Genomic DNA, 25438 nt, shown 5'->3' on the forward strand with positions numbered 1-25438 from the left:
ATATAATTAACACTTGTAGAGGTACAATTATAGGTGAACGTCCGTGCACATCCGCAAATGTATAGTTGAGAGCACATCATGAAATCCCATGACGACTGGACGCGTGTTTGAAACGTGGCCCTTCCTCTCATGAGTCAGTAATGTTGGCATATAATGCAAATAGAAAGACTGCTAAATAACCACCAGTGGGAGTTTTGGTCGAATGGTATTTCGATAAGTGAAGGGGGAGATAGCTATGTCAGCTCATCTCTATGCAAACTGCCCCCCTGAGGGTCCCAGAAATCTTTTGGACCAAGAGGTTCATGCTGATGCTCGTACGGCCATCTTGACTTGGCCTACTTGTCAGTTTGTACTACCGCTATAAGACAAGCTGAGAGAAATGAAGCAAAAGAAATAACGTTTAGTATTTACAACAAAAGAACGATAATCTGGAAACGTTAGAGAAACAATTCCCTCGGATAGTCATCAGCAACCACTTTCATGCTTTCAACAAACCTATCAGCGATGTCTTCAAGCACCTCCGGACCAATACCTTTCTCCCAACTGCACATATAGATCCGTAGTGTACCCTCCCGCTTCGTGGTTCGGACCAAGAAATTGGACGACGGCCGGAGGAATGCAGCAGCTCCCTCGACACAGGTGGTGCCCCATTGGCAGTCCGCCCCACCAATACGCGGAGGTGCCATGGTGCCACTTTTGAGGTGGTTGAATGTACTGCCGAATTTGGCGACGGACGCATAGCCAGGGACCGACTGTTGGATATCTCTCAAGTCGGTGGAGGCATACGGCATGATTTGGACATGTTGGTCCTGAACATGGCGCACTAACCGGTCCGTATTCCAAGTGGGATTTATGCTGATTCTAATAGGCAGTATTGCCAGGCAAGGACCGGCCACTTGGTCCATGTGGGGGAAAGGGGAGTCTCGGCCATTGAGGACGGTTCCAAAGACAACGTCCTTTTCTCCGGTCAACTGGGCGAGGACGTATGCCCACGTGGTTTGTGACAGAGAGGCCACGGTGAACCCATCTCGCGTCATTGGGAGGGGGATCTCTCTCTGAGCAACCGCAGGGTGCACCTCCATACAACGGGAATTCTGCACACTGGGCCCGGCCGGCGTAAGGTTTGTCATTTGCGAGCCTTGGAGATACGTCGCCCAGAAGAGCCCCCTGTCCGCAGGGGAGGTAGAGTGCCTATAATGCAAGTACCTGGAAAATGTGAGAGGTGAGGGGGAAGGAGGACGATCATCATATGCCGCAGAAAGGTCCCGAAAGAGCTGGCCTAAGAACGTCCCGTCGTATTGGGCATGGCTCAGTCTCATCACTAGCCGGGGTCCAGATCCATGTTGGGAGATGATATAGACCTTGAACAGAGGTGCACCTAGAACGGTTGCCTCGGTGCGGTCCTTGCAGCAGACGGATTGCATGAACCCATCGATGTCACCCTGACAGTGCAGATGGACAGCGGGAAGATTGATCTTGTCCAAAACCACCTGAAGGTATCCATCGGGAGAAGAGATAAATGCAGTCCGAAGGATTGAGCGGTGATCCGCAAGCCCCTGACAAGCACGCTCCAGGCAGTCAAGATCGACATTGTTGGAAAATTGTAGCCAGATATACATGATATTATCCCCGTCCAGGCAACTCGTCTGAAAGGCCGTTGCAGGGAGCACATCCTCCACGCTCGTGGGGGTAAAGGCTGCAGGCGACCTGACCAACCTAGATGCCAACGAGCAGACGTCTGTGTCTCCGACCAGACACCCCGGCGTATATGGGAGATTTTCTTGAATCACAGACTGAGAAGAGCGCTCGAGTGTTTGCGCGAGATCCGCCAGTATTGGATGTGCAAAGACATCCACCACGAGCAAGGCCAGCCCTGCCGTTCGTGCCGCGCTCGACAACTTCATCGCTGTCACGGAATCGCCACCAAGATGGAAGAACCCATCGTCAGCATGAATACCGTCGACGGGGACTCCTAGCACATCAGCCCAGAGCCGTCGCAGGGCTAGTTCGGGTTCGGTTGTGGCTTGTCTCCTCGCCAGGGAATGAGGCATAGAATAGCCCTGGATATCCTGCATGGTCAGAGTCCCGGCTTCAGCACGCAGCAAACGCCGGTTGATCTTCCCACTGATCGACCGTGGCACCATGGCAATGGGGAGGAATGACGACGGAACCATGTAGCGGGGGAGGCGGCGTTTCAACCCTGTGATGGCCTCTTGTGCCTGGGCCCGGAACTTGTCAGTGGGTGGTAGAATCAGTTTTTGATTGTCCTCATCGATCAGGGATCCTGTGATAGCGACAAAGCCAATGAGATTAGGACCAGATGCGCCGTTGCCTTGGGGAACCACCTCGGCCACAACATCACAGACATGGGGGAAGCACTCGGTAGCATGATACTCGATTTCGGCCAGCTCAATGCGTTGGCCACGGATCTTCACCTGGGTGTCCCCGCGACTGATAAACTGGATCAATCCATCCGCATCATATTTCACCAAATCTCCCGTACGATACAAGCGGCTTCCACCAGGGGTCTCGCCAAACTGCGCACGCCATGCGGGGGGTTCTATATAGGCTGTTGCAGTCTCCGCCGGATCATCGAGATAGCCGGCAGTCACAGTAGGGCCTTCAACCAGAAGCTCACCTACTGTGCCAATGGGCATCAGACGTGATGGGTTATCTGGTTCCGTGATCCATGCAACACACCCAGCTGCCCGGCCAATCGTCCCCGGAAACCATCCCGACTCAGGGACCCGTCCAATAGCACAAAATATAGTCGATTCGGTCGGCCCATAGGCATTGAACAGGGCAACCCTTGCTGACCAAGTCTCCATCACCTTCCGAGACATTGGTTCACCGGCCAGGATAAGGGTTTGGAGACCAGGAACCTGGTCAGGGGAGAGAAACGCGTTCAACACCGAGGGGACCATGAAAACACAGTTTATGCGGAACAAGGAAATGTTATGGGCCAGATTGGCTATCCTGTCTTGCTCAGAAGGGATACAGATGCAGCCACCAGAGGCAAGGGGATAGAGGATCTCCGCGAGGCTAACATCGAATGCGTAGGACGCCAGGTGCGCTGCACGAGTGCTAGGACCAAGATTCAACAAATGTTGATGCTCCCGGACGGCTGTGCTGATGTTGCCATGGTTGACGACAGCCCCCTTGGGGCGTCCAGTGCTGCCAGATGTAAACATAATGAAGGCAACACTGTCTGGGCTGGGAGAATGCGAGTCATTCTGTTCGGTTGAAGAGCCGTTGGGCATCTCTGGCAACGGGATCGTCAGGACGGGCGCCCCGCATTGAGAAAGCGAAGCATGATGAGTACCATCTGTCAGAAGGCGCAAGGCATTCGTGCGATGTACGATATCTCTGATCCTTTCTCGAGGGTGTGTTGGGTCCAAGGGGACGCAACAACCGCCTGCCCGGAGCACTGCCAGCATAGCAACAACCACCCACTTGGATCGATTGAAACATAGCGCGACCCTAGATCCATGAGAAACACCGAGGCGCTGAAGTTGCCAGGAGAGGCTGTGCGCTTGTTCACTAAGCTCCTTGTATGTGAAACTCCCGTCCCATGCATCAATGGCAGTCGCATTGGGGTGTTCCACCGACTGGGCCAGGATCAGTTCATGTAGGCAGATATTGCATGATTTGGGTAGGTAGGAATTCCACTCCACTAGTTCAGCTGTGTCCTGTTCATTAAGCACGTCCAAGCTAGCCAATTGCAAACCTTGACCCTGGCAAACTTGGGCAATCATATGGTGGAATTGGTTTGCGAGGCGTTGGACCGATATTGGTGCAAGCAGCTTCTCATCATACTTCAAATGGACGGTGATATCCCCTGGGAGGGGGTCATCCAAATAGCATATGGCAACTAAAGCGTAGCTGGAAAATGCGTAGGAGTCGTTATGTGTCCTTTTCCCACCCGTAACCAGAGTATTTTCTCCTTCGGTGCGGGACGCAGGTTGAATGATGAGTTGGAACTGGAAATCACACGCAGATGCCGGTTCTCCGCCGAGCTTTCGGATTGTCTGCAATCCAAGCTGTTCAAATGGAATCATGGCTGTTATCCCGTGTTGCAGGGACACTAACGATTGCCCCACAGTCTCCTGGGGCTTCAGCTGTACTCGTAAGGGAACAGTTGTGATGGTTGGACCGGTTATTCGTTGAATCCCAGAGACAGATGCACGCCGGCCGTCGAGGGTCAGGCCGAACACCACATCGTGTGAGCCGGTGTGGTGTGATATGACGAGGGACCATGCTAGCTGAATGATGGTTGACATCGTGTGGTCGCCTTTGTCGTAGCCACTGCATGGAACTGCATGCACCAGCGAGGAATTTGGCCTGGGCAAAGATCCCGGAGAACAGAGGATGGGGAAGGGGAGGGCTTCTAACCCAGAAAGCCGTTGTCTCCAAAAGACCTTTGCCTCCTCATGGTGACGCCCGATGTGGTCAAGAAAGTGTTTGTAGGACACGGAAGCAATATGGTGGCCATTATATGCCTGCTGGACTTGATCCCACAAGATCGACATCGACCATGCGTCGTAGAGGGCATGGTGGATGGTCAAAGTGAACCTGGGATCCGAGCCGTTGATATCACGGAGTGAGCATAACATAAGTGGGCGTCCAGGCGTCATCATCGTAATATGCTTGTCAACCGCTGTCTCGCTGCTTTCTACATAACGCCACGGCGAGGAGTGCCTCACAACCACTTGATAAGTTCCACCATCTCCCAACTGGACTATTCGTGTCCTTAGAATTGCATTCGCAGTCACTGCGGTATCCCACGCTGCCATGAAACGCTGGGGGTCCACATTTTCCTTAAGACGGAACTCTCTGGAAGAGACATAATGACCGGGGGTTTTCACTGACAATGCCATGAGTCCTTCCTGCAATGCAGTACACGGGTATATGTCGTCGATATCCTGGATAGACACATCGCATATCTCCGCAGCTTGTTGAATCATTGCGCAGGGGTCTGTGCAGTCCAAGAGGCTGAATGGCGCAGATGTGCCACTCACTTCCTGTGTGTTTCCGGCAGACGTGCCAGTGAGCTTGGATGCCATGTCACGGAGGAGCGGGTTGTTGAAGATATCCGCCATGGTTATATGCCTGCCCCTCTCCTCGACCATTGACATGACTTTCATGGCCAGGATCGAGTGTCCTCCGACGCGGAAGAAGTGATCATCGATGCCCAGCGCCTCTGATGGAATGCCAATGACCTCAGCCCAGATCTTGCAAAGCATCGCCTCGTTGTCCGTCGACGGTGAGACCCTGGCTGTTCGAGATGCCACATAAGCCCGTAGCTCACCCCTACGCAGCGATGCAGCTTCATTGCGTAAAGTCCGGCGATCGATCTTCCCACTCGCGTTGAGCGGCAGGCGGCGCAGCGGCACGAAGAGTGTCGGCACCATGTAGGATGGCAGTACGTCACAGAGGCGGTCTTTAAGAGCCTCTGCCTGGCACTGGAACTCGGTGGTTGGCGAGTCGAACAGGCCAGAAGGTGATTCCTGTCCATGATCCCCGCATGGACTGAAAAAGGCAATCAGGTCCTGTCCAACGACTTCCACCACAACATCAGGATATCCCCCAGCCACCTGTCGGATGTGATACTCCACATCCCCGAGCTCAAACCGCTGGCCATGGACCTTGACTTGGGTGTCCTTGCGGGTGATATAAACCAGGTTTCCATCGTCCAGGTACCGAACATGGTCGCCTGTTTTGTACACCGTGTACGTCCCACTGCCGGCAATCTCTTGTAGACACAGTGGGCGCTCACGAAGGAACACCTCGGATGTTCGCTCAGGATCACGCAAATAACCCCGACACACATTAGGCCCTTCGATCAACAGCTCACCCACTGCCCCGATCGGTAACAGGGTGTGGTGATTACTGGGATCCACCACCCAAAAGCGACATCCCAGGGGTGAGCCGATATAAGCTTCCCAGTTCTGGCGGCCTTCACACCGGACCATACTTGATATCATGGTGCATTCCGCTGGCCCGTATGCAATCATGACTTTTTGATCTTGCCACATGGACACATCTTTGGCCAGGACTCGTTCCCCTATCATTATAACCGATTCAATGGTAAGGAACTGCTTTGGGTCCAAGGTTCGGGCCAAGGTTGGGGTTATAATAAATACATTAGCCCTCATTTGGGACACCGCTTGAGACAGGGATTGGAGTCGTTCGTGCTCAGATGGAACGCAAATGCACCCCCCACAGAGAAGCGTGATGAACAGCTCAAACAGGCTCATGTCCCAGGCATAGGACGCGAACTGCAACACCCTCGAGGAAGGAGTTAGTCCATGAGCAGTGATTAGCGCATTGGCATTTGTCAAGAACCCTTGCTGCTCGATAACAGCCCCTTTCGGGGCCCCTGTGCTTCCTGAAGTGAAGACAGCGTAAAGAGGAGCATCAGACGGCAGAGGGGGGTTGGGATGCTGCTTTTGTAACATGGAGCCCTTGGGTTCATTCCATGGTCTCGACTGGTCCCCTAGAGTGACTATAGGGGGCCCCAGAAGAGCGGAGATGCCGGCGGTTGACTCGGAGGAGACCACTAAGGCGACCTGGGAGGTCTTGCACATCTGTTGAAGCCGCTGCAGTGGCTGAGATGGGTCAAGCAATATAAGGCCACCGCCAGCCTTGAGCACACCTAACATCGCAATTATTGTCCAGCGCGACTTTTCAAAGCAAATAGCAACAAAATCGCCACGGCCAACTCCCCGATGTATGAGTGGCTCCGCCAGAAGTGTACTCAGATCATCTATCTCCGCATACGAGAAGTCACCGTCCCAGGCACAAACGGCTGGCAGGCTTGGTTGGCGTAAGGATATCTGCTGGATGGCATCATGGACCGTGGTTGTCGCCGATGGTGCACCGAGAGCTGGGAGGGCCTTCTCATTCCAGTCGAGAATTATCTGGCGTGATTCCGCCGTCAGCAGGGACACACTTGAAGCAGAACGCTCTGGGTCGCCAATTATCTCAGCAATGGCGCGAGAAAGTACGGTGAGTACTTCGTTGGCTTGGTAGTCATTCAACACGGCGCGATCACTGTTGAAACCAATGCGTATACCGTCCGACCCGGTGGTGACGTGCAACGATACGTTGTATTCCGTGGGACCTGAGACATGAGTGTCCCCGAATGACAATGTAGACTGCTCATGGGCTGGGCCAGTGAAGTCTTCTGTCTGAATGGATACAAACGAATTAAACAACGGTGACCTTTGCTGCTTATCAACCAGGTGGCTTATCTCTGCCAGTGACAGGTGCTGGAATCGCAGACACCGTGCAAAGTCTCCTTGTCGTGTCTGGAGAAGGCCGGCCAGGGTGGTGTCTGGGCCAAACACAACGCGGCACACGAGCATATTGATAAAGGCACCCACTGCATTGTTGATCCCATGGATTGGCACGTCTCTACCCGCTGTGAGATAGCCGAAGCAGACATCCTCAGAGCCTGTATAGATCCGGACCACCATGGCCCATGCGACTTGGAAGACCGTCGCCACCGTGATATCCTGCGCTTGGCAAAACAGGGCGAGCTCTCGAGTGCGAGGCAATGAGATACTCAAGCGTCTGACCCCGTCCTCCGGACACCTGGTAAGTGATGGAAAGAGGCACGGTGTTACGCCGGCAAGGTACGTCTCCCAGTACGCCTGTGCATCAGCCCTATTGTGGCCCATGATAAAGGATACGTATTCTTGATATACATGGACCGGCTGCAGATCCAACCCCCCATCGTAGGCGAGCTGCAAGTCCCGGCGGAGTATCCGCTCAGAGATGCCATCCAGAAGGACGTGACTCGCCTCCAGCAGAAACGCGGTCTCCCCTGTCGCGTTACGACAAATGGTCAAGCGATGCGATGGGCGGAATACAGCAGGGGGCACAGGCGGGCACCGCGCCAACGTGGCCATCACATCCGTGGAATTCGCCTCGACAAGGGCCACGTCTGGCTCGTGCCCATCCAGGACTACCTGGATCATGGAACCATTGGCTTCAACCAGAATGCTTCGAAGAAGGGGATGCCGGCGCACTACCTGCTGCCACGCCCCCATAAGCCGGGCAACATCGACTACCCCTTGGTGGCCTTTGGCAAAGACCATGGAAGAGAAGCGCGGCATGTAGAGTCCTGGCTTCTTCGCCTGAGACAAAGCGATCCCTTGCTGGATAGGACTGCAGGGATACGCCGCAGCCACGGTCAGTCCGCTTTCAGTCAAAGATGCTACGAGACCCGGCGGAAGCTGGTCCATATTTTCAAGCACCTTCTTCAGTGGCTGAGTATGTCCCTCTCGATCCAGCCCCGGTCGACCGGCGCACAGCCGGGAGATGGTCTTCTGCTCAAATATATCCTCGACGGTGATAGTCAACCCAGCAGACTGGCCCTGTGAGACCACCAGCATCGCAGTGATGGAGTCTCCCCCCAACCGGAAGAAACTGTCGTCCACCCCAATCACGTCTGGGTCCTTCTTGAGAACACTGGCCCAAACCGTGCGCAACGCCTCCTCGGTCTCGGTGGAGGGTATCCTGTGCAGGCCAGGGGTCACCGTACTGTACGCTTTCATCTGATCGAATGACAGCAGCGTTGCAGCCCGTCGAACCCGGCTTCGATCGGTCTTGCCACTCATAGTCAAGGGCAAATGGCTTATTGGGATAAATGTAGAGGGGACCATATAAGGGGGAAGAAGCTCCGCGAGCTGCGCCTCAGCGAGGCGAGAGAGACCGAGAAACGTCGTTGATGGTAAACACAGGAGCTCATCAGACCTCGCCATCTCATCAACCACAAAGACTATCAGAGTAGCATGAAACTGTTCGTTGCTCCCGGGAGTAGGCAAGGTCTCTGCGATCACATCTCGGCCCTCAAAGCAGCGGCGTGCATGGTATTCGACCTCTGCCAGCTCGATCCGCTGCCCATGAAGCTTAACCAGAGTATCTTTACGCCCGAGGAAGCAGATATGTCCGTCTGGGGTATATCGCACCAGATCCCCTGTACGATACACACGCCCAGGGCTTCCGCCACGGAATTCGAGCAGCCATGGAGGCGGGTCTATATATGCAGCTGCGGTCTGGTCAGGTCGGCCAAGATAGCCTCTGGTTACCACAGGTCCTTCAACTACGAGTTCTCCAACCGCACCGATGGGCACCAGGCGACTGGGATCCGACGGCACTGTGATCCATCCTGCAGCTCCCATCATGGGCCCGATGGTGCCTGGCTCCCAGTCATCGGCGCAGAGCTCGCCAGCAGCCACCGCAATGGTCGTCTCCGCGGGGCCATAGGCGTTAATTAACGTTACTCGTGAAGCCCAATGTGACACAATATCTTGGCTGACTGTCTCTCCGGCCAGCACAATGGTTTCTACCCGGGGAAGCTGATCTGGGTCCAGGGTCCGAATCACCGATGGGGAGAGGATCATCCAGTTTACTCGATGTTTCTGAACAAACCTCTCGATCTGATTCAGTCGATCATGCTCAGAGGGGACACAGATGCAGGCCCCACTGCTAAGAACCGTAAAGATCTCACATAGACTGAGGTCAAAGGCGTACGATGAGAAATGAAGCGCCCGAGCACCTTTGTGTATCCTCATCTTAGGGCCGTGATGGTCGATCCCTGTAGCGAGATGTCGATGCTCCATGATAATGCCTTTCGGCTCGCCGGTGGAGCCGGACGTGAACAGAATAAATGCATGGTTCTCTGGGGTAATACGAGGTTCATTAACACTCGAGTGCTTCGACGTTGTATGCATATGTCTCGGGAGGCTTGTGAACGGGGGCGTTAATACCGTGGTGCTATTGTCAGCAAAGATGGATTGTGTACTGGCACCAGCGAGAATCACGCAAGGCTCCAATTGCTGCAGTATCTGCTGTATCCGGCCACTGGGGTGTCTGGGGTCAATCAAGGCCACAGCTGCACCGGCACGGAGGACAGCAAGCATCGCCACCACGGCCCATTTAGATTTCTCAAAGCACACTGGAACAATCTTTCCGCTGCCCACCCCCCACTGACTAAGAGATTCAGAGGCTTGCAGGGACTGGGACGCCAATTCCCCGTATGTCAATTCGCCATCCCATGCCGATACGGCAGCTGCAGAAGGGTCACTTTGGGCGTAACTCAGGAATGATGCATACACCAATGCTGTGGATGGAGACGGCAATGCGCTATTCCACAGTGCCAATCGCTTCCTGTCCTGTGGACCGACCCCTGGAATATCCCTGATAGACTGCGTGGGGTGGCTGGCAATATGATGCAGGATGTGCTCAAACTGCGGCATCATCTGGCGGGCTTGACCGTCCGCCACCTGAGCAGGATCATGATATACAGTGCAATCAATGACACCCCGATCACCGCCGAGATTGAGATCACACACAATGACGAGACCGTAGCTTGCAAACATACGCCAGTTCCACCTCTTCCTCTGACGTAGAAGCTGATTGTCCACCCCTTCGGACGAGGACTGAATGGCAAGGTGGGTCTGAAAGGCGCAAGCCCTCGCTGCGTTGTCGCTGCACTTTTGAATATACTGCAGCCCGGTTTGTTCATGCTGCATAATGGAGGCGGCTTGTAACTGCAGCCGTGATAGCACGGTACTGATCGTGGCGTTCTCGTCGACCCCCACGCGCAAGGGGAATGTACACACTGTCGGCCCATTCATCTGCTCAATCCCGGCTAGTGCTGCCGTGCGCCCATTTGCGGTGACTCCATACAATACATCGGTCGAGTCTGTGTAGTACGCTTGAAGAATTGCCCACGCCAAGCGGACCATCGTGGCGATGGTGTGTTCCGATCCCACCACCGACGGAGCTGCAATCCGCCAGGAGAATGTCGCATCCGGCCGGGGAACATATCCAGGCCAAGGAAGGGCAGGAAACACGGGGGCCTCCAGGTTTTCGAACTGGGCCCTCCAGAACTCGTCGCTGTGGTTGGGGCGAAGCGTGTGTTTCAAAAACCGGTTAAACGGGGTTATCCGGAGAGGCAGGGAACGATATGCAGACTCGACTTGCTGCCAAAACAAGGAAAGAGAGTGACCATCATACAGAGCATGGTGGATGGTGAGGATGAGAGCGCACTCTCCCTCTCCACCTGGGCTCCCTACCAATGCGGGATATACCAGTCGCTTGTTTGGGCCCATAGCGGGTGTCTGACTCGCCTCATACTCCTCGCGACTCTGGTATACATTCCACGGGATCTGTTCGCGCACAACTACCTGGAATGGCCGGTTGGCCACGTAGGTAATCCGCGTGCGCATGATGCAACTGGCTCTGACAACCGAGTCGAATGCGGCCTGCAACCGGGACATATCAGCCTCGTCCTTGACATCATAGACAACTGAAGCCACGTAGCTGCCTGAACTGCGTGTAGCAAGCGCTGTCACTCCTTCTTGAATAGCTGTGCATGGGTAGATATCTTCGATCTGGTCCGGTGCTAGCTCACACTGTGACGCAGCACTCAGGATCAGCGCCTTGGCCTCCAGGTCGACCGGGATCAGAGAAAACGGGGGAATCTCTCCTTCGTCACTCCAGGTATTTTCGTCTGAAATGGCGCGCTCCGCCAGGCCCTTTACTGTTGGATACAGAAAGATATCACTACCAGAAACTCTGTATCCCACTTCCAGGGCAACGCTCGCTAGCTGCATGGCTGATATAGAATCCCCCCCGAGGCGGAAGAAGTGATCGTCAATACCTATCGCATCCACAGGTACAGACAGGATCTGTGCAAACACGGTCTGAAGTGCTCTTTGGGAATCAGTAACCGGTTGGCGCTTGATTGTCCCTCCTGGGCTGTATTTTGCAAGATCCTCCCGCGACAAACGCGATGCATGTTCTCTCAACGTTAGACGGTCCAGCTTTCCGTTTGTTGATAGAGGAACCCTTGTGATTGGGATAAATTTCTGTGGAACCATGGACGCCGGAAGGATGTTTTCAAGCTGCGGTCGCAGGGTATCAATGCAGCCCAGAAAGTCTTCGTCGGCGGATGGCACGATGAGGTCTTCTTGGATTGACGAGTGTTGTCTATCAAGCAATATAAAGACCACCACCGATGGCGAGCGATGTCCCCGTTCCAGGCAGATCACCTCAGCCACGACGTCTTGGATGCTCGGAAAGGCCTGGCGAGCATGATACTCAATCTCCCCCAGTTCTATACGCTGGCCACGGATCTTGACCTGGCGGTCTTTGCGGCCAACATAAGTTAATGACCCGTCACCGTTGTACCGTACTAAATCCCCGGTTCTGTACACTACATGGCAACGTGCATGCAATGCCTTCAACCATGTCGGTGGGTTCATAAAAGCCCTGGCGATTGTATCTGGCGCATTTAAATATCCCCGGCCCACGCGGGGTCCTTCAATCAGCAGTTCTCCAGTCGCACCTACTGGTAAGAGACGCTCTGGGTCTTCTGAATCTGTAATCCAAAACCGACAGCCAAGAGGGAATCCAATATATCCAACTCCAGTTCCCTCTGCTGACAGCCGGCCACTGCTTGATGTTACAGTACATTCAGCTGGCCCATAGCTAACGCGTAGGTCTTTCTTTCTCCACCGGCGCAGTTCTTCCCGAGACACTGGCTCACCCCCGAGAACCAGGGTCTGAAGCGTGGGGAAGTCTTTCGGGTCCAGGGCTCGCGCCAGGGTCGGCGTCATATAGGCAATGGTTGCTTGTCTCATTGTTGTGACCGGACCAAGCTGGTCGCGCTGCTCGTCCTCAGACGGAATGCATATACATGCGCCCGCCAGCAAAGTAATCAGCAGTTCGAATGTAGCCACGTCGAAGGCGTAAGAGCAGAACTGTAAGACACGAGACTTGGAGCTCACGCCATACGCGGCAATCTTATCATTCACACTGGCCATGAAGTTCCGGTGCTCAATCACCACGCATTTGGGCTTGCCAGTACTGCCAGATGTGAACACAGCGTACATGGCGGTATCCGGTGTAATCTTTCCATTTGGGACGCCAGAGTAGTTTTCGGCCATCCAGTCCGCCTGCTGGTCCCCAATCACTAGGGTTGCAGGCCCCAGGGAAGTCGCTTTCCCTTGTCTGGCTGGGGAGGTAAGCACCAAGTGGGCTTCGGCATCCGTGCAGATATTCCGCAGTCGCTCTAATGGGTGAGCTGTATCCATCAGAACGAAGGCGCCTCCGGCTTTCAGCACCCCAAGGATGGCAACAAGGATCCAGCGAGTCTTTTCGAAATACAACGGGACCAAGCTCTCGGGACCGACGCCACGGGCCATCAATGTGTAGGCCAGTCTGGATGCATGACTATCGAGTTCCTGGTATGAAAACCCCCCATCCCAAGCGCACACTGCCGGTGCATGAGGCTGAGCCAGAGCTTTGTCCTGGATCACCTCATGAGCACACTGCTCGTCCGTCATAGAGAGCTTCGGATTCCATGTATGCAGCTGTGTCACATCATCTGGGCTCAGCAGGTCAACGTTGCCCCACGGCTGGTTTGAAGAGGGTGTAATCTGCTGGAACGCATGGCGCATCTGATTCAACATGCGCTGTACTTGTATCTGGCTGATCACATTCGGGTCGAAGGTTGCAATAACCGTAAGGTGACTCGGGTTCAGCCAACAGTTCAATGTGATCGCATATGAACTGGTAGCATATGGCAGGAGAGTAGCACTCCGGTTGGCAAAGATGGCTGGAGACTTCTCTCGCGTTGGCTGAATGACAAGTAAGCTTTGGAATCGACACGCAGCGGCAGCATCGGATCCAAGGCGGTTAATACGTTGTAGACCAGCCTGCTCAAAGGGGATGGTCTCAGCGGATTGGGCTTGCACTCGATTAATTGCTGCTTTGACTGTTTCCGTTGGGCTTAGAACAAGCCTGAACGGAAGCGTTGCAATCGTGGGCCCAGTCATGTCTTCGACGCCAACCACCGGAGCACCCCGGCCAGATACTGTGATGCCAAAGACAACATCCGGACTGTCGGTGTAGGTCGCGACAACGGCAGCCCATGAAAGCTGGAGGCGAGCTGCAAGGGATTGCCTTTCACTTCTGGCTGTTGTGTCGAGGGGAATGACCCTTTCTTCCGTCGCCGAGGGAATTGGATCATAGTTGGGAGATGGAAGTTCAGGAAACGAACAGGCTTGGAGCGCCGAGAGACGCTGTTTCCAGAATCCGTCAAAGTGATCCATCTGTGCTCGTCGAACAAGATAATGGATGAACCCATTGAACGGTTGTGGACGCAATACCGAACCGCTATACGCGGATTGAACCTGCTCCAGAAGGAGCGATATTGCCCATCCGTCAGTGATGGTGTGATGGAGGAGCAATGTCAAGGACGCTGGCTGCTCGCCCGGACTGAGAGCCAGTCGTATGAGTCTCTGACCCAGTTGCCAATCCTGCCAGGCTGATGGAATTGCTTGACCCGACCTCCGGGTGTCCCAGGGAATGTCGTGCTCTCGCAAAACAACCTGGTATAGCTTCCCATCGGAGCCTAGGACAATGCGGGTGCGAAGAATGGGGTTGGCTTTGATGGTGGCAGCCCAGGCAGCCTGCAGCCGGCCGATATCAATATCAGCAGGAAGTTCATATTCATACGCAAGCGTATAAGCTCCAGGGCGCTTCCCTGAGAGGGCGATGAGTCCTGCCTGCAATGCGGTGCAGGGGTAGATATCGTCCACCTGGCTTTCCTCCATGCCACATTGCTGCCGCACCGAGTGTAGAAGGCTTTCCCGTTGCGATTGTCCTCCATCAAGGAGCGAGAATGGAGCCAATCCGATGTCCAATCCATCATAGGATGCTACTCTCCTAGCCATCTCCCTCATGGTGGGCTGCGCCCAAAAGTCCCCGGCCTGGATACTCAGTCCGTGCCTCCGGGCCAAACCCGCCAGCTTCATCGCCCGAATCGAATTCCCCCCAAGGCTCCAAAAATTATCGCACACTCCGATTGTGTCCACCGGAAGATGCAGAATTTGGGCCCATAGGTTCTGGACGGTTTTCTCCATCTCTGTTGTCGGGCCGTCAGTTGTCGTCATTGCCCTATACTCGTGGGATTGGAGCTCCCGGTGCGTCATGGCGTTTCCATGCTCTCGTAGATAGCGGCGGTTCAGCTTCCCACTGGCTGCCAGCGGGAGTGATCGGACAGAAAGAAAGCACGTTGGAACCATGTATAGTGGCAGCTGTTGTTGCAACTGGGCCTTTGCTGCCTCAGCCATTGACCGGAACTCATCCGTCGGAGCCATAAGCCATGGCTCTGGCTCATTGCGTTGGGAGCTGCAGGCAATGAAGGCCACCAAGCAAGACGATTCGCTGTCATCTACAGGTGTTATCACGTCTACCGCAACGTCCTGAGATTGGTCAAGGCATTGACACAAATGATGCTCGACCTCTTCTACCTCCAGTCGCTGACCATGTAGCTTCACCTGTGTATCCTTGCGAGCGACGTACTCGATAAGGCCATCTCCCCGATATCGACCCAAGTCCCCTGTGCGGAACAATCTCTCACTCGACCTTGATGCTGGGAGAACCATTTCCATCCAACTGGGGGCGTCTATAAACTTTTGTGCCGTCTTCGTCTGACCCCCAAGGTAGCCCCGAGCGACCACAGGGCCATGAACCAGCAGCTCACCCACACTTCCAACAGGTGCAAGCCTCTCAGGGTCTTCGGGGTCCACAATCCAGATTAACGCTCCGGAAGTTCCCCTGCCAATGGTTCGGGGACGACCATCTAGGCGACTAACTGCGTAGACTGAGGAGGTCGCACCGCACTCAGTTTGCCCGTAGCAGCAGAATAGCTTTACATACGGTGACCACTTGCGCAGATCATGATTAGTCGGGGCCTCCCCGGCGAGCAACAATGTCTCTAGCCCTGGTACTTCGTCCGGTTCCAGGGTTCGGGCAACCGACGGGGAGAGGCTTGCCCAGTTCACTCGCAGCTTTTCGACAGTGTCACCAAGGCTTTCCCTGCGGTCGTCTTCGGATGGGATACATATGGTGGCGCCAAAGATCAAAGTAGTTAGGATCTCCCTTATTGATGTTGTGAAGGCATAGGATGCGAACTGCAGCACTCGGGAGGACGAACTCAGGCCCTGAAGTGCTCCGTGGCCCAAGGCAGCCGTGCAGAACGATCGATGTGTATTTACAACCGCCTTGGGCGTTCCTGTGCTGCCAGAGGTCATGGCAACGTATGCTGCATTCTCGGGTTTCGGTTCAGCCACTTGCACGAGAGAACGGGCCATTGGAGGAGCTTCCCAGTTGACCGCGTTCTCATCAACCACCAGGATATTGGAGACAAGCTTTGAGGCATGTTCAGCGTGCTTCGGGGAAGTTATTATGATCCCTGCTCCAACAGACATGCAGATCTCCTTCAGCCGTTTTATAGGGTGTGCTGGGTCCAAAAGCACGAAGGCTGCCCCTGCCTTCAATGCTGCTAGAATCGCCACCACAACCCATCGAGACTTTTCAAAATAAAGTGGGACAACCTTCTCCGGGCCAATGTCCCCCTGAGACACCAGAACCTCCGCCACAGAAGTAGCTGCAGTGTTTAGTCCCAGATAAGTCAGGTCACCGTTCCAGGCACAGACGGCTGGTGTCTCTGGTCGCTCCGCGCAACGTTGCTGGACCAGTTCGTGTACAAGACAGTCGCATGCTTCTGGGGCCCGGGGGTTCCAGGCCTTCATTTGTTCAAGTATGGCCATGTCGAGCACTTCTGAGTCTATCGGCGGTCGAGTTCTCTTATCCACCGCTACACCTGCGTCTGGACCATCATCCCCGCCGTTGGCATTGTCAAACAGAATAGTCATGATATAGTTCACTTTCAATCGAGTCAGACTAGCTTGGATATAATCTTGCACTAGTAGACTTCCAGAAAAATGTGCGATGATCAGGCCTTATATCTTGTGGTATGCCGTTGTTGTCGGTGCATCACCCACAGAGTTTTCCGTGTGCAATGATCTGTCAGAAATTTCCCAAGTTCATCTGTGTCAGTTCCTGAACGGTAGTCTTTGGCCTTCTATAATACCAGAGTTAAACTTTTGAAGTACGTCACCCATTTCATTGCAGTTAATATTCAGCCGTTTTCGGTTTATGCTGTACCTATCTTCTCCACCCTTGCTTGAGCTTTGTCCAACCTCGATTTGAAACAACAATCTTGGGACACACCCAGGTACATCATCAATCATTAAGCATTCGTAGATACGTCTCATGTATATATATAAGCGGTGAGATGCTTGGCGGAAACCTGAGGTCTAGTCTATTGCTCACCAAGTGAGCCATGATATCGACACCTCTATTAAGAGCCTGATATAAGTTGGTTGACCCTACTTATACGCCATTCCACCTGTTTTCTGCCATTCGTACGCATCGAGCGCCTTGCATAACTGACACCTGTCCTCTGTCCTCGCCCGCTCACCGCTGCTTGATCCCTGCGCCCACTTGCTTATAGCTCAGTGGGATATTCGTTCGCTTTGGCATTGTCCTTCCGCTTTCTCGCCCGTGATGACTCCCTTATCAGGAGTGTGATGCCAATATGGCAATTTTGGCTGCGCAGTGGATGCTTGATGTTGGGAATTGAGGCTAGTGATGATCAGGAATGAGACTGCAATACCCGTATTCACTCGTAGGACAAGCACGATATATGTATATATATATAGCCTCATGTATACCCTCTGGCATGGCACAGTCATTCCCTCTAAATATAAATTGTATGAAATCAAATGCTGAACACAACTTAATTCGCCGGGGGTGCAGACTTTACTCTATAGCTTGGGGCAGCGGAAGCTATAAAGCACTTACGTGTCCCTGGACGATCCCGATCAGATTCTAGACTCTCCGAAGACAGCCATAGCAAATATCCAGTACAGCCTCGAGTTTGTTTTCCGATAGCCATACTGACTTTTTGCCTTGCTGCCTTTTGGCAGTGTCCGCCTCCCCTCCCGCATGAGCTGCGCGTACAAATCCAAGGTTGTCTCCCATGAATATAGCCATGACTTGCGACGTGGGTCCGACAAAGGAGCTAATCCTTACCTCCATGGTTAAGGATAATATGTGGGTCCAAAGGGTCCTTCTGGTATACTTTACTAATGCTGGTCGCCTCATGGATCTCGGATATACAAATTGATTAGACATCAGTCAAAGCTGTTTAGAACCTCGGGAAATAGTTTTGCTATATGAGGGGCATGCCTTAAATTCAGTCAATCTGGGTCTTTGGGACTTCTTTGCTTCCTATCTTAGATTGGACCTCCTTTCACAGCCGGCTGGCAGAAAGCTAGAGGTTCGCTAGGATATGTAGTCTTAAAGGCGATGAAATCCACAGAGTACAGAAACTATCAAAAAGATTTAATAAGCATCCGTGAGCCCTTAGCAGGTTTAGTGAAATCCATGTCAGTTCCTGCATTATAGAAGCTGCGTAGTGAGCACTGCAATACAATTGTTACAATTGTTACAAATTACAATGGAACCGGGACGATCCGCAGTGGGCCTGTCATGTGACGCCATGACTCGTCACTTGCGAGTGACTCAGCCAGCATAAGTCAGGGAGGGACTTGTCCAAGTGATGACTGGAGGGAAAGCCGTTATGCAAAAGTACCTCTCGGACCGGCGTCTTTCCAGACTTCCAGTAGCCTGACTAGGCAAGAGTGTTCCTGTTCAGGCAATACCGTTTCGTTAGTGCGGGGATGTTGACAGCGGTGGCCCCACAGACTCTTAAGTCCGATCTCTCATTTTCTCTTTCCCTCCTCTTTCTCTCTCCTCCCATGCACTCCCACTATGGCAAACGTCCACGTCGAGGCCGCTGTGCCCGACCACCAGGAAGAAATTGAAGCCGAGTACTCCGACTACGACTCCGCTGTCTCGGACGCCGACTACGCCTCGCTCACGACCTCGCTTTCGTCCAGTGTGACCAACTACGTCTACGAGAACGGCCGTCGCTACCACCGCTTCAGAGAAGGCCAGTATTTATTCCCCAATGATGAGGTCGAGCAGGACCGCCTGGACATGGTCCACCACATTTGCCGTCTAATTCTGGGCGGGAGTCTGTTCAAAGCGCCGATTTCGACATCTCCCCAGCGGGCTCTGGACATTGGAACCGGCACGGGGATCTGGGCGCTGGAATTCGCCGATGAGTTTCCCAGTGCTGAAGTGCTAGGAATCGACCTGAGTCCGATCCAGCCGCAATGGTATTCCACCGAGCCGAGTCGTTTTGGAGCGCTTCATTAATCCGTTTCGTGTAGGACTGCCCCTAACTGCCAATTCGTGGTCGACGACGTCGAGGCTGTCTGGCCGTATCCAGAGGCCAAGGCGTTCGACTACATCCACCAGCGCAACATGGTCGCCTCCCTTGCTGATTGGGATCGCGTCGCGCGCCAGGCGTTCCAGCACTTGAAGCCTGGTGGCTTCTACGAGCTTCAAGAATTCCGCTTTGAGTTTTTGTCCCAGGGCAATGAGGATGCTTTTAACGATTCCGCCATCAACGAGTGGCAGAAGCTCCTGGCCGATGGGACAGTCCAGTTTGGAAAGCCCCTCAATGTTGCGGGCGGACTCGCCGACAAGGTCAAGGCTGCCGGCTTCGTCAATGTCCATGAGGACGTGCTGAAAATTCCGATCGGGTCCTGGCCCAAGGACAAGGCGCTCAAGACGATCGGCCAGTGGATGCAGGTTCATGCGATCGAGTCGGTCGAGCCACTCACCCTGGCGGTGTTTACCCGTGTCCTGGGCTGGAGCGAGGCCGAGTGCCGTGTGATGATTGCAAAGGTCCAAAGGGAGTTCAAAGAGCGTCGGCAGTATTATGTCTACTGCCATATTATTTACGGCCAAAAGCCGACTGCTTAAGTGATGATTCATGTTTGATGTTATTCTACCAGTCAGATATCACTATGTTATGCGAATGAGCCATGCCCTTATTTGTTGTGTTTCGTGCAGGCCACTACTCCTGCTCATATCTCTTGATGCGGCGCATCACCTCCTCCATGTCCTCCCAGATCCGCTGTCGATTGCGCAATCCCTTTAGCCTGTCCCAGTTCTGTTTAATCTGTACATACACCTGATGCCAGTTTGTGTTTCCTCGAGAAAGTTTAACGTCCGGTCGAGCACTCGGATTCGGGAGTAGATAATCAAGCATGCCGTTGACCGGGATACGTTCCTTTGCCAGGATTTCGGAATAGTGCTTGCGTTGCTCGAGTAAGAGCTTAACCTCGTTGGCAGTCATCATGGTCCAGGGAGATGGAGTGTGCTCGGCTTCCCCCTCGTCCCATGCTTCCCAGAGCCAGGGCATTTCATCGCGCACAAGTCGATACCATACACTGTTTGGCAGCTTGGTGAAGGCTGTCGAGGCAATTCGCAGGCTCGTTATATCGGCAGGATCGAGAAATTCAACTATCAAGAGGTGGATATCAAGTGGTAAGGGCTCCAACTTGGCCCGGCCGCCTTGTTCTCGTGTTTTTGTTATTCCTGGAGATTTGTCGACGTTATCCTCTCTAGCTGCATCTAGAACAGACGGTAGATATGGCACGTAGAGCGGGTTGGCAGCCAGATACTCCGACCCACGGTCGTGTCGCCAGAACTGTTCCTCCATGGAGGAAATATCGCCAGCACGAGGAAAGGAATAGAAGCCATCCCAGGTGAATTCGGCATTCCGCCACTTCATGAGCCCCGAGATATTGACGTGCTTGAACTGGGCTTTGGATTGTCGACAGAAGATGTCAAAACACCACGGGTGGAATGGCATGGCAAATTCGTCTGCAGTTGTCGACTCTGGCTACAGGTGTCATCAGCGGATTTCCATGCAATCCTGATTGACGGGCAATGAATGGACTTACAACAAAATTCATATTGTCTGTCGCTGGAGTCTCCACACCACCTCGTGCAGGCCAGACGTCGGGATAACCATCTCGCGATAGTCCATCACAGACTCCACCTAGGAACCAGTCTTCGGATATCTCCCACGGTTCGTGGAGTCCGTCCGGTTTCCATCCCCCTTTGGCGCAGCTTTTATGCACCAGGAACTGGACAGTGCGACAGCCTCTCATCTCTTCTAGGGCGATTCGATGTCCTGAGTACGCATTCGCCTCTGTGCAGGTGAGGCTGGGGATATGTTCCAGCTCTTCCGGCTCATACTCTGCTGGTATTTCCTCTTCTGCGATGTGAATAATGGTCTCGTTTCTCGTACCTGTGTTCGTGTTCGAGTAGCCGAAGTTGCCGATGGGTTCTCCGTATAATTCGTTCTGTGGATATAGGGTGCTGGACAAGAAGTCCTGGTATGCATCAGTCGTGGTGGTGCTTCCTTCGTCCTCGTCGACGCTCATCGCATCGGCCGAGTCATGGTCGGAGTCATATTCATATGGCTCTTCGTCGCTGTCATCCTCTAGCACATACTCAGGGTCGTTGACCGGGTCGTCAATGTTGGTCTTTTGATATTTCACAGCCACGACGCAGCCGTTCCGAACACACTGCTCCAAGTAGTCTACCTCGGCGAGATCGAGCGCGTCCTCTCTACTGCCCGCGTAGTCCCAGGCGGCCAGATCCGGCTCGCCTACTTTCCGGCTACGGGCGATGTTGAAGGCTACGCCACATAGATGACAGTATATCTACATGCGTTAATGTTTACCTCTGGGGTTGGGTAGAGGTAGGAGTGTAGGTACCTCCGAGTATCCTGCAATTATTAATCTCCATGTACTTATTCAAGGGGGTAACCTACCCATTTTACTTGCTTTCGATTCTTGTGTAATGATATTGCACGTATAGGATCATTCCCAGAGTGTTGAGGAACTTATATTGGCGCATCTGCAGGCACCAGGGACTGTTGACTGCTAGTGCTGACGTGGGGGCCATGTTGCCGAGGCACCCAGGCAGTAATGTCACGTGTCAACAGCCTAAAGTTGGCTCTCATCATATTCTTTAAAGCCTGTATTGTATTTATAAGTACTCACTGTTGCAATAATCGGTGGTTGGGTTGGGAAAAGGACCTGGACGTTGTGTTGGCAAGAGGCTCGCTTGATATTGAATATATTCCGCCACCAGTATAAAATATATAGGCAATTGTGCATCTGCCTGTTTTGAGCTGTTTAAATTAATTTCATTATTCTTGTCAACCAGGCCAAGTCTCTATCCCTGGCAGTGATGAGGACAGCGGCGTTATAAGGTAAAAAGAGTTTATAATGCTGTATTGTTGCAGTTACTGTGGGCGGTGCTTAGGGTTTCCTATTTTGGCCACCCGATACGGTAATCCCAGCCCCGTATATCCACATCTCCACAAAACTTCACATTATTCAAGATTGGTTTCTTGGATCCACTGGCTCTCCGCGAAAATGACGCAAGGTCCGGAGATTCTCCAGTTTCGCAGAAGGTATAGCCGGCAAATTGCTATCTATTAATTAAAGGGTGCGACCTGCGTAGTAGATTCTTCTGGACTGTTCAGTCAGCCATGTTATTCCTCGTCCTCACAGCCCTATGGGCGCTGGCCACCCAGGCCCTGGCAAAAACCGTGAACAGAAGCGCCCTCTTGCCATTTCCCAATAAACCCCGCGTGTTTATTCTGTCCGACATTTCCAACGAGCCCGACGACCAGCAGTCGCTGACCCGGTACCTTCTCTACGCCAACCAGTTCCAGACAGAGGGCATTGTGGCGGTTACGTCGACCTGGCTCCGAGATGAAGTTCACCCGGAGGATATGCTGTCTGTTATCGATGCCTATGGGAATGTCACGGATAACCTCAACCAGCATGCCCCGCTGGATGCCCCGTATCCATCCGGTGACCACATTCGCAGTCTTTTGCGGAAAGGGGCCGAGGTAAACGCCATTTCCCGGTTTTATATTGTGATTGATACTAAATATTTTATTAGACATACGGGATGACTGCCGTCGGAAAAAACGTTACTCTCAGTGACGGAGGAAAGCTGCTGCTCGAGCGCCTCCAGGACCCATCGGACGAGCCGTTGTGGGTAACGGCCTGGGGGGGAACCAACGTCCTCGCCCATGTTCTGTACAGAATCCACGATACGTATTCCGCTGAGGATGCAGCTGTTCTGCGCTCCAAGCTGCGAGTCTACGCCGTATCCGACCAGGATGATACCGGTGCGTGGATCAGACAGCAGTGGCCGGATATCTTCTATATCTCATCTACACACGGCTGGAACCAGTACGGACTTGCTGCTTGGATCGGCATCTCGGGCGAGCGATACTATGGCGTCGACATTGGCGGCCCCGACTTTTCCAAAGTATCGCACAGCTGGCTGCGTAATAATATCCAGATCGGACCGTATGGAAAGACGGCGTATCCAGACTACAAGTTCATCATGGAGGGCGACACTCCGACATTCTTGTATCTAGTGCAGAATGGTCTCGGTGTGCGCGAGTATCCCCAGTACGGCTCATGGGGAGGCAGATATGACCGGGTGAATCCGTCTACGGTATTGGACTTTCGCCACTACTCTGACTCGGCCGATCGAGTTGTTGGCGTCAATAACCAGACCTATACTTCCAGTGCTGCCAGTATCTGGCGGTGGCGAGATGCGTTCCAGAATGACTTTGCTGCGCGCATGCAGTGGTCTCTGCCTTTGAATATCAGCAAGGCTAACCATCACCCGGTTATCGCACTGAATGGCAGCACTGGGCTTGCTCCTTTGGACCTTACTGTTTCAGTCGGGTCGACCGTTACTCTTGATGCCAGGGGAACTTCTGATCCGGATAATGATGGCCTGACCTTCCGGTGGTTCCAGTATAAAGAGCCTGGCACGAACGACTGGAATGTTGATGGAAAGGTCCCGGCACTGAATGTGAGTACCTCGAGTGGCGGCCGATTGGCGAAGGTAGACATTCCTGCTGAAGACGAGAGCTGCAATGGTGAAGGGTTCAACCCCTCTGGATGCTGGCTGCTGCACTTGATTCTGGAGGTGACGGATAATGGATATCACCCATTGACCAGCTATCGTCGCATTCTGTTGCAGACGGTATCTAGCTGAGTCCATCTTAATGAGATATGTGCTTAATGGAAAGACCAGCCGGTCTCCATTTGAAGTTATTAAACACATTCGAGAAATAATTCAAACGAATTAAAGAAACCCATGAGCCAGTGACTATGACCATTATTCAACTTTCTTAAGTTATGATATTGGCCAATGCGTCCTTTACATCATAGTCATACACCAACTCGTTATGCCAATAGTCCGCAGCCGTAGGTTTACAGACCAGCCACGCCTCATCCAACGCCTTGACGACGTCTTCCGGTAACGGTCCTTTTTCAATGTTCTCAAGGTTCTGCTCCAGCTGCGTCTGACTTGAGACACCGATAATGATACCGTCATTGCCCCCGTCCTTGATACTAAGTGCGGAATGGTGAGTTAGCCAGCGCACAGCAGTTTCAAGTAAGCTCAGTCCGTGCTGTTTAGCGACTGGTTCGACGATGCGTAGAGCCTCGAATGTAGCATCTTTGAAGTAGCGCTTGCGATATAGATCCCCGACCTCCCCGTCGACGTTGGAATATCGGCCTTCGCTGGGTACAGAGGTGGTTGAGAGGGAGGTGTATTTGCCGGAAAAGAGACCCCCGGCGAGAGGATTGTAGACGACTATATCCAGACTGTACCGTCGACACGCAGCGACCAGTTCCGGCTCGATGGTGCGGGTGATGGCGTTGTACATACATTGGAAGATCTGCATCGTTAATCAGTTGGACATAGTATAAGACATAGTATACGAAGTGAAGAACGCACCGTTGGCTGCACCCATCCATTGACTCGACACAACATCACAATCTCTGCAACCTCATACGCAGTATAGTTTGATAAACCCAGCTGAACGAATTTGCCCTGCTTATGCAGTTCATCGAGCTTCCTCAGCGGCTCTTGGAATGGCGTCGTCCGATCGGGAGCGTGCAGGTAGAAAATGTCAACGCAGTCGGTCCCTAATTCCGACAGAGACTTGTTCAACATCTCCTCGACCCTATCCGCTCTATGGGCCCCGGTCTTCCCATCGTCGGCTCCGTAGGGATACCATTTTGTTGCGCAGCTGAGGCCGCGCTCCTTCCACCGTGCGAGGCGGGTGAATGCTTCTTGCTGTCCGCCAACGTAGCAGCGTGCGGTGTCGATCTCGTTGTTCCCCTGCGATTGGAAGTAGTCTAGGATGGAGTTGTAGGTATCCAGAGAAGTGACCCGAGCACCGGTTGATGTGTCGGGGCCACTGGGAGAGTTAGTATGCATGTCAATGGTAGTTGTCGGACAGCTTACAAGGTCATCGTGCCCAGAATCACCCGGGGCTTTGCTCGTGTATTCGCCATTTTTAATTAAGAGCTTTTTTCTACCTTGGAGTCTGTTGATTCAGTGCAGCTAGAGGTAGCGTCCATCTTAAATACAGTGCTGGTTATAAATCAACATCTCGGCTCGGATGCCTTCCGAGCAGTCGTCGGTTTCTTCCGGTTGTGAGTCAAAGTTCGGCTCGGCTCCTGGTATTGGATATCTCCATAAACTAGACGTGGAACTGTATAGAACGGTTCAGTGTGTATATAGGGTTTTG

General features: G+C 53.2%; 5 protein-coding genes across 5 annotated transcripts; 2 read left to right on the top strand and 3 right to left on the bottom strand.

Moving 5' to 3' along the window:
• Window positions 1-437: 437 nt before the first annotated feature.
• On the bottom strand, window positions 438-16739 carry APUU_71196A (non-ribosomal peptide synthetase; the record flags this gene model as incomplete). Its single annotated transcript, XM_041696153.1, has 2 exons — window positions 438-6920; window positions 7008-16739. The coding sequence occupies 2 exons, from the start codon at window positions 16737-16739 to the stop codon at window positions 438-440; spliced, it is 16215 nt and encodes a 5404-aa protein (XP_041561812.1).
• A 1963-nt stretch (window positions 16740-18702) lies between these two features.
• On the top strand, window positions 18703-19764 carry APUU_71197S (class I SAM-dependent methyltransferase; the record flags this gene model as incomplete). Its single annotated transcript, XM_041696154.1, has 2 exons — window positions 18703-19112; window positions 19167-19764. 2 exons carry the CDS (start codon window positions 18703-18705, stop codon window positions 19762-19764), a joined length of 1008 nt encoding a protein of 335 aa, XP_041561813.1.
• A 94-nt stretch (window positions 19765-19858) lies between these two features.
• On the bottom strand, window positions 19859-21236 carry APUU_71198A (F-box protein; the record flags this gene model as incomplete). Its single annotated transcript, XM_041696155.1, has 2 exons — window positions 19859-20689; window positions 20751-21236. 2 exons carry the CDS (start codon window positions 21234-21236, stop codon window positions 19859-19861), a joined length of 1317 nt encoding a protein of 438 aa, XP_041561814.1.
• A 1118-nt stretch (window positions 21237-22354) lies between these two features.
• On the top strand, window positions 22355-23892 carry APUU_71199S (uncharacterized protein; the record flags this gene model as incomplete). The annotated part of the gene is made up of 2 exons (XM_041696156.1): window positions 22355-22720; window positions 22774-23892. 2 exons carry the CDS (start codon window positions 22355-22357, stop codon window positions 23890-23892), a joined length of 1485 nt encoding a protein of 494 aa, XP_041561815.1.
• Window positions 23893-24028: 136 nt separating this feature from the next.
• APUU_71200A (aldo/keto reductase family protein) lies at window positions 24029-25202 on the bottom strand (the record flags this gene model as incomplete). The annotated part of the gene is made up of 3 exons (XM_041696158.1): window positions 24029-24580; window positions 24640-25105; window positions 25153-25202. 3 exons carry the CDS (start codon window positions 25200-25202, stop codon window positions 24029-24031), a joined length of 1068 nt encoding a protein of 355 aa, XP_041561816.1.
• Between the last annotated feature and the right edge of the window lie 236 nt (window positions 25203-25438).

The sequence above is a fragment of the Aspergillus puulaauensis genome, chromosome 7, assembly GCF_016861865.1.
Source record: "Aspergillus puulaauensis MK2 DNA, chromosome 7, nearly complete sequence".
In the NCBI taxonomy this organism is placed as follows: domain Eukaryota; kingdom Fungi; phylum Ascomycota; class Eurotiomycetes; order Eurotiales; family Aspergillaceae; genus Aspergillus; species Aspergillus puulaauensis.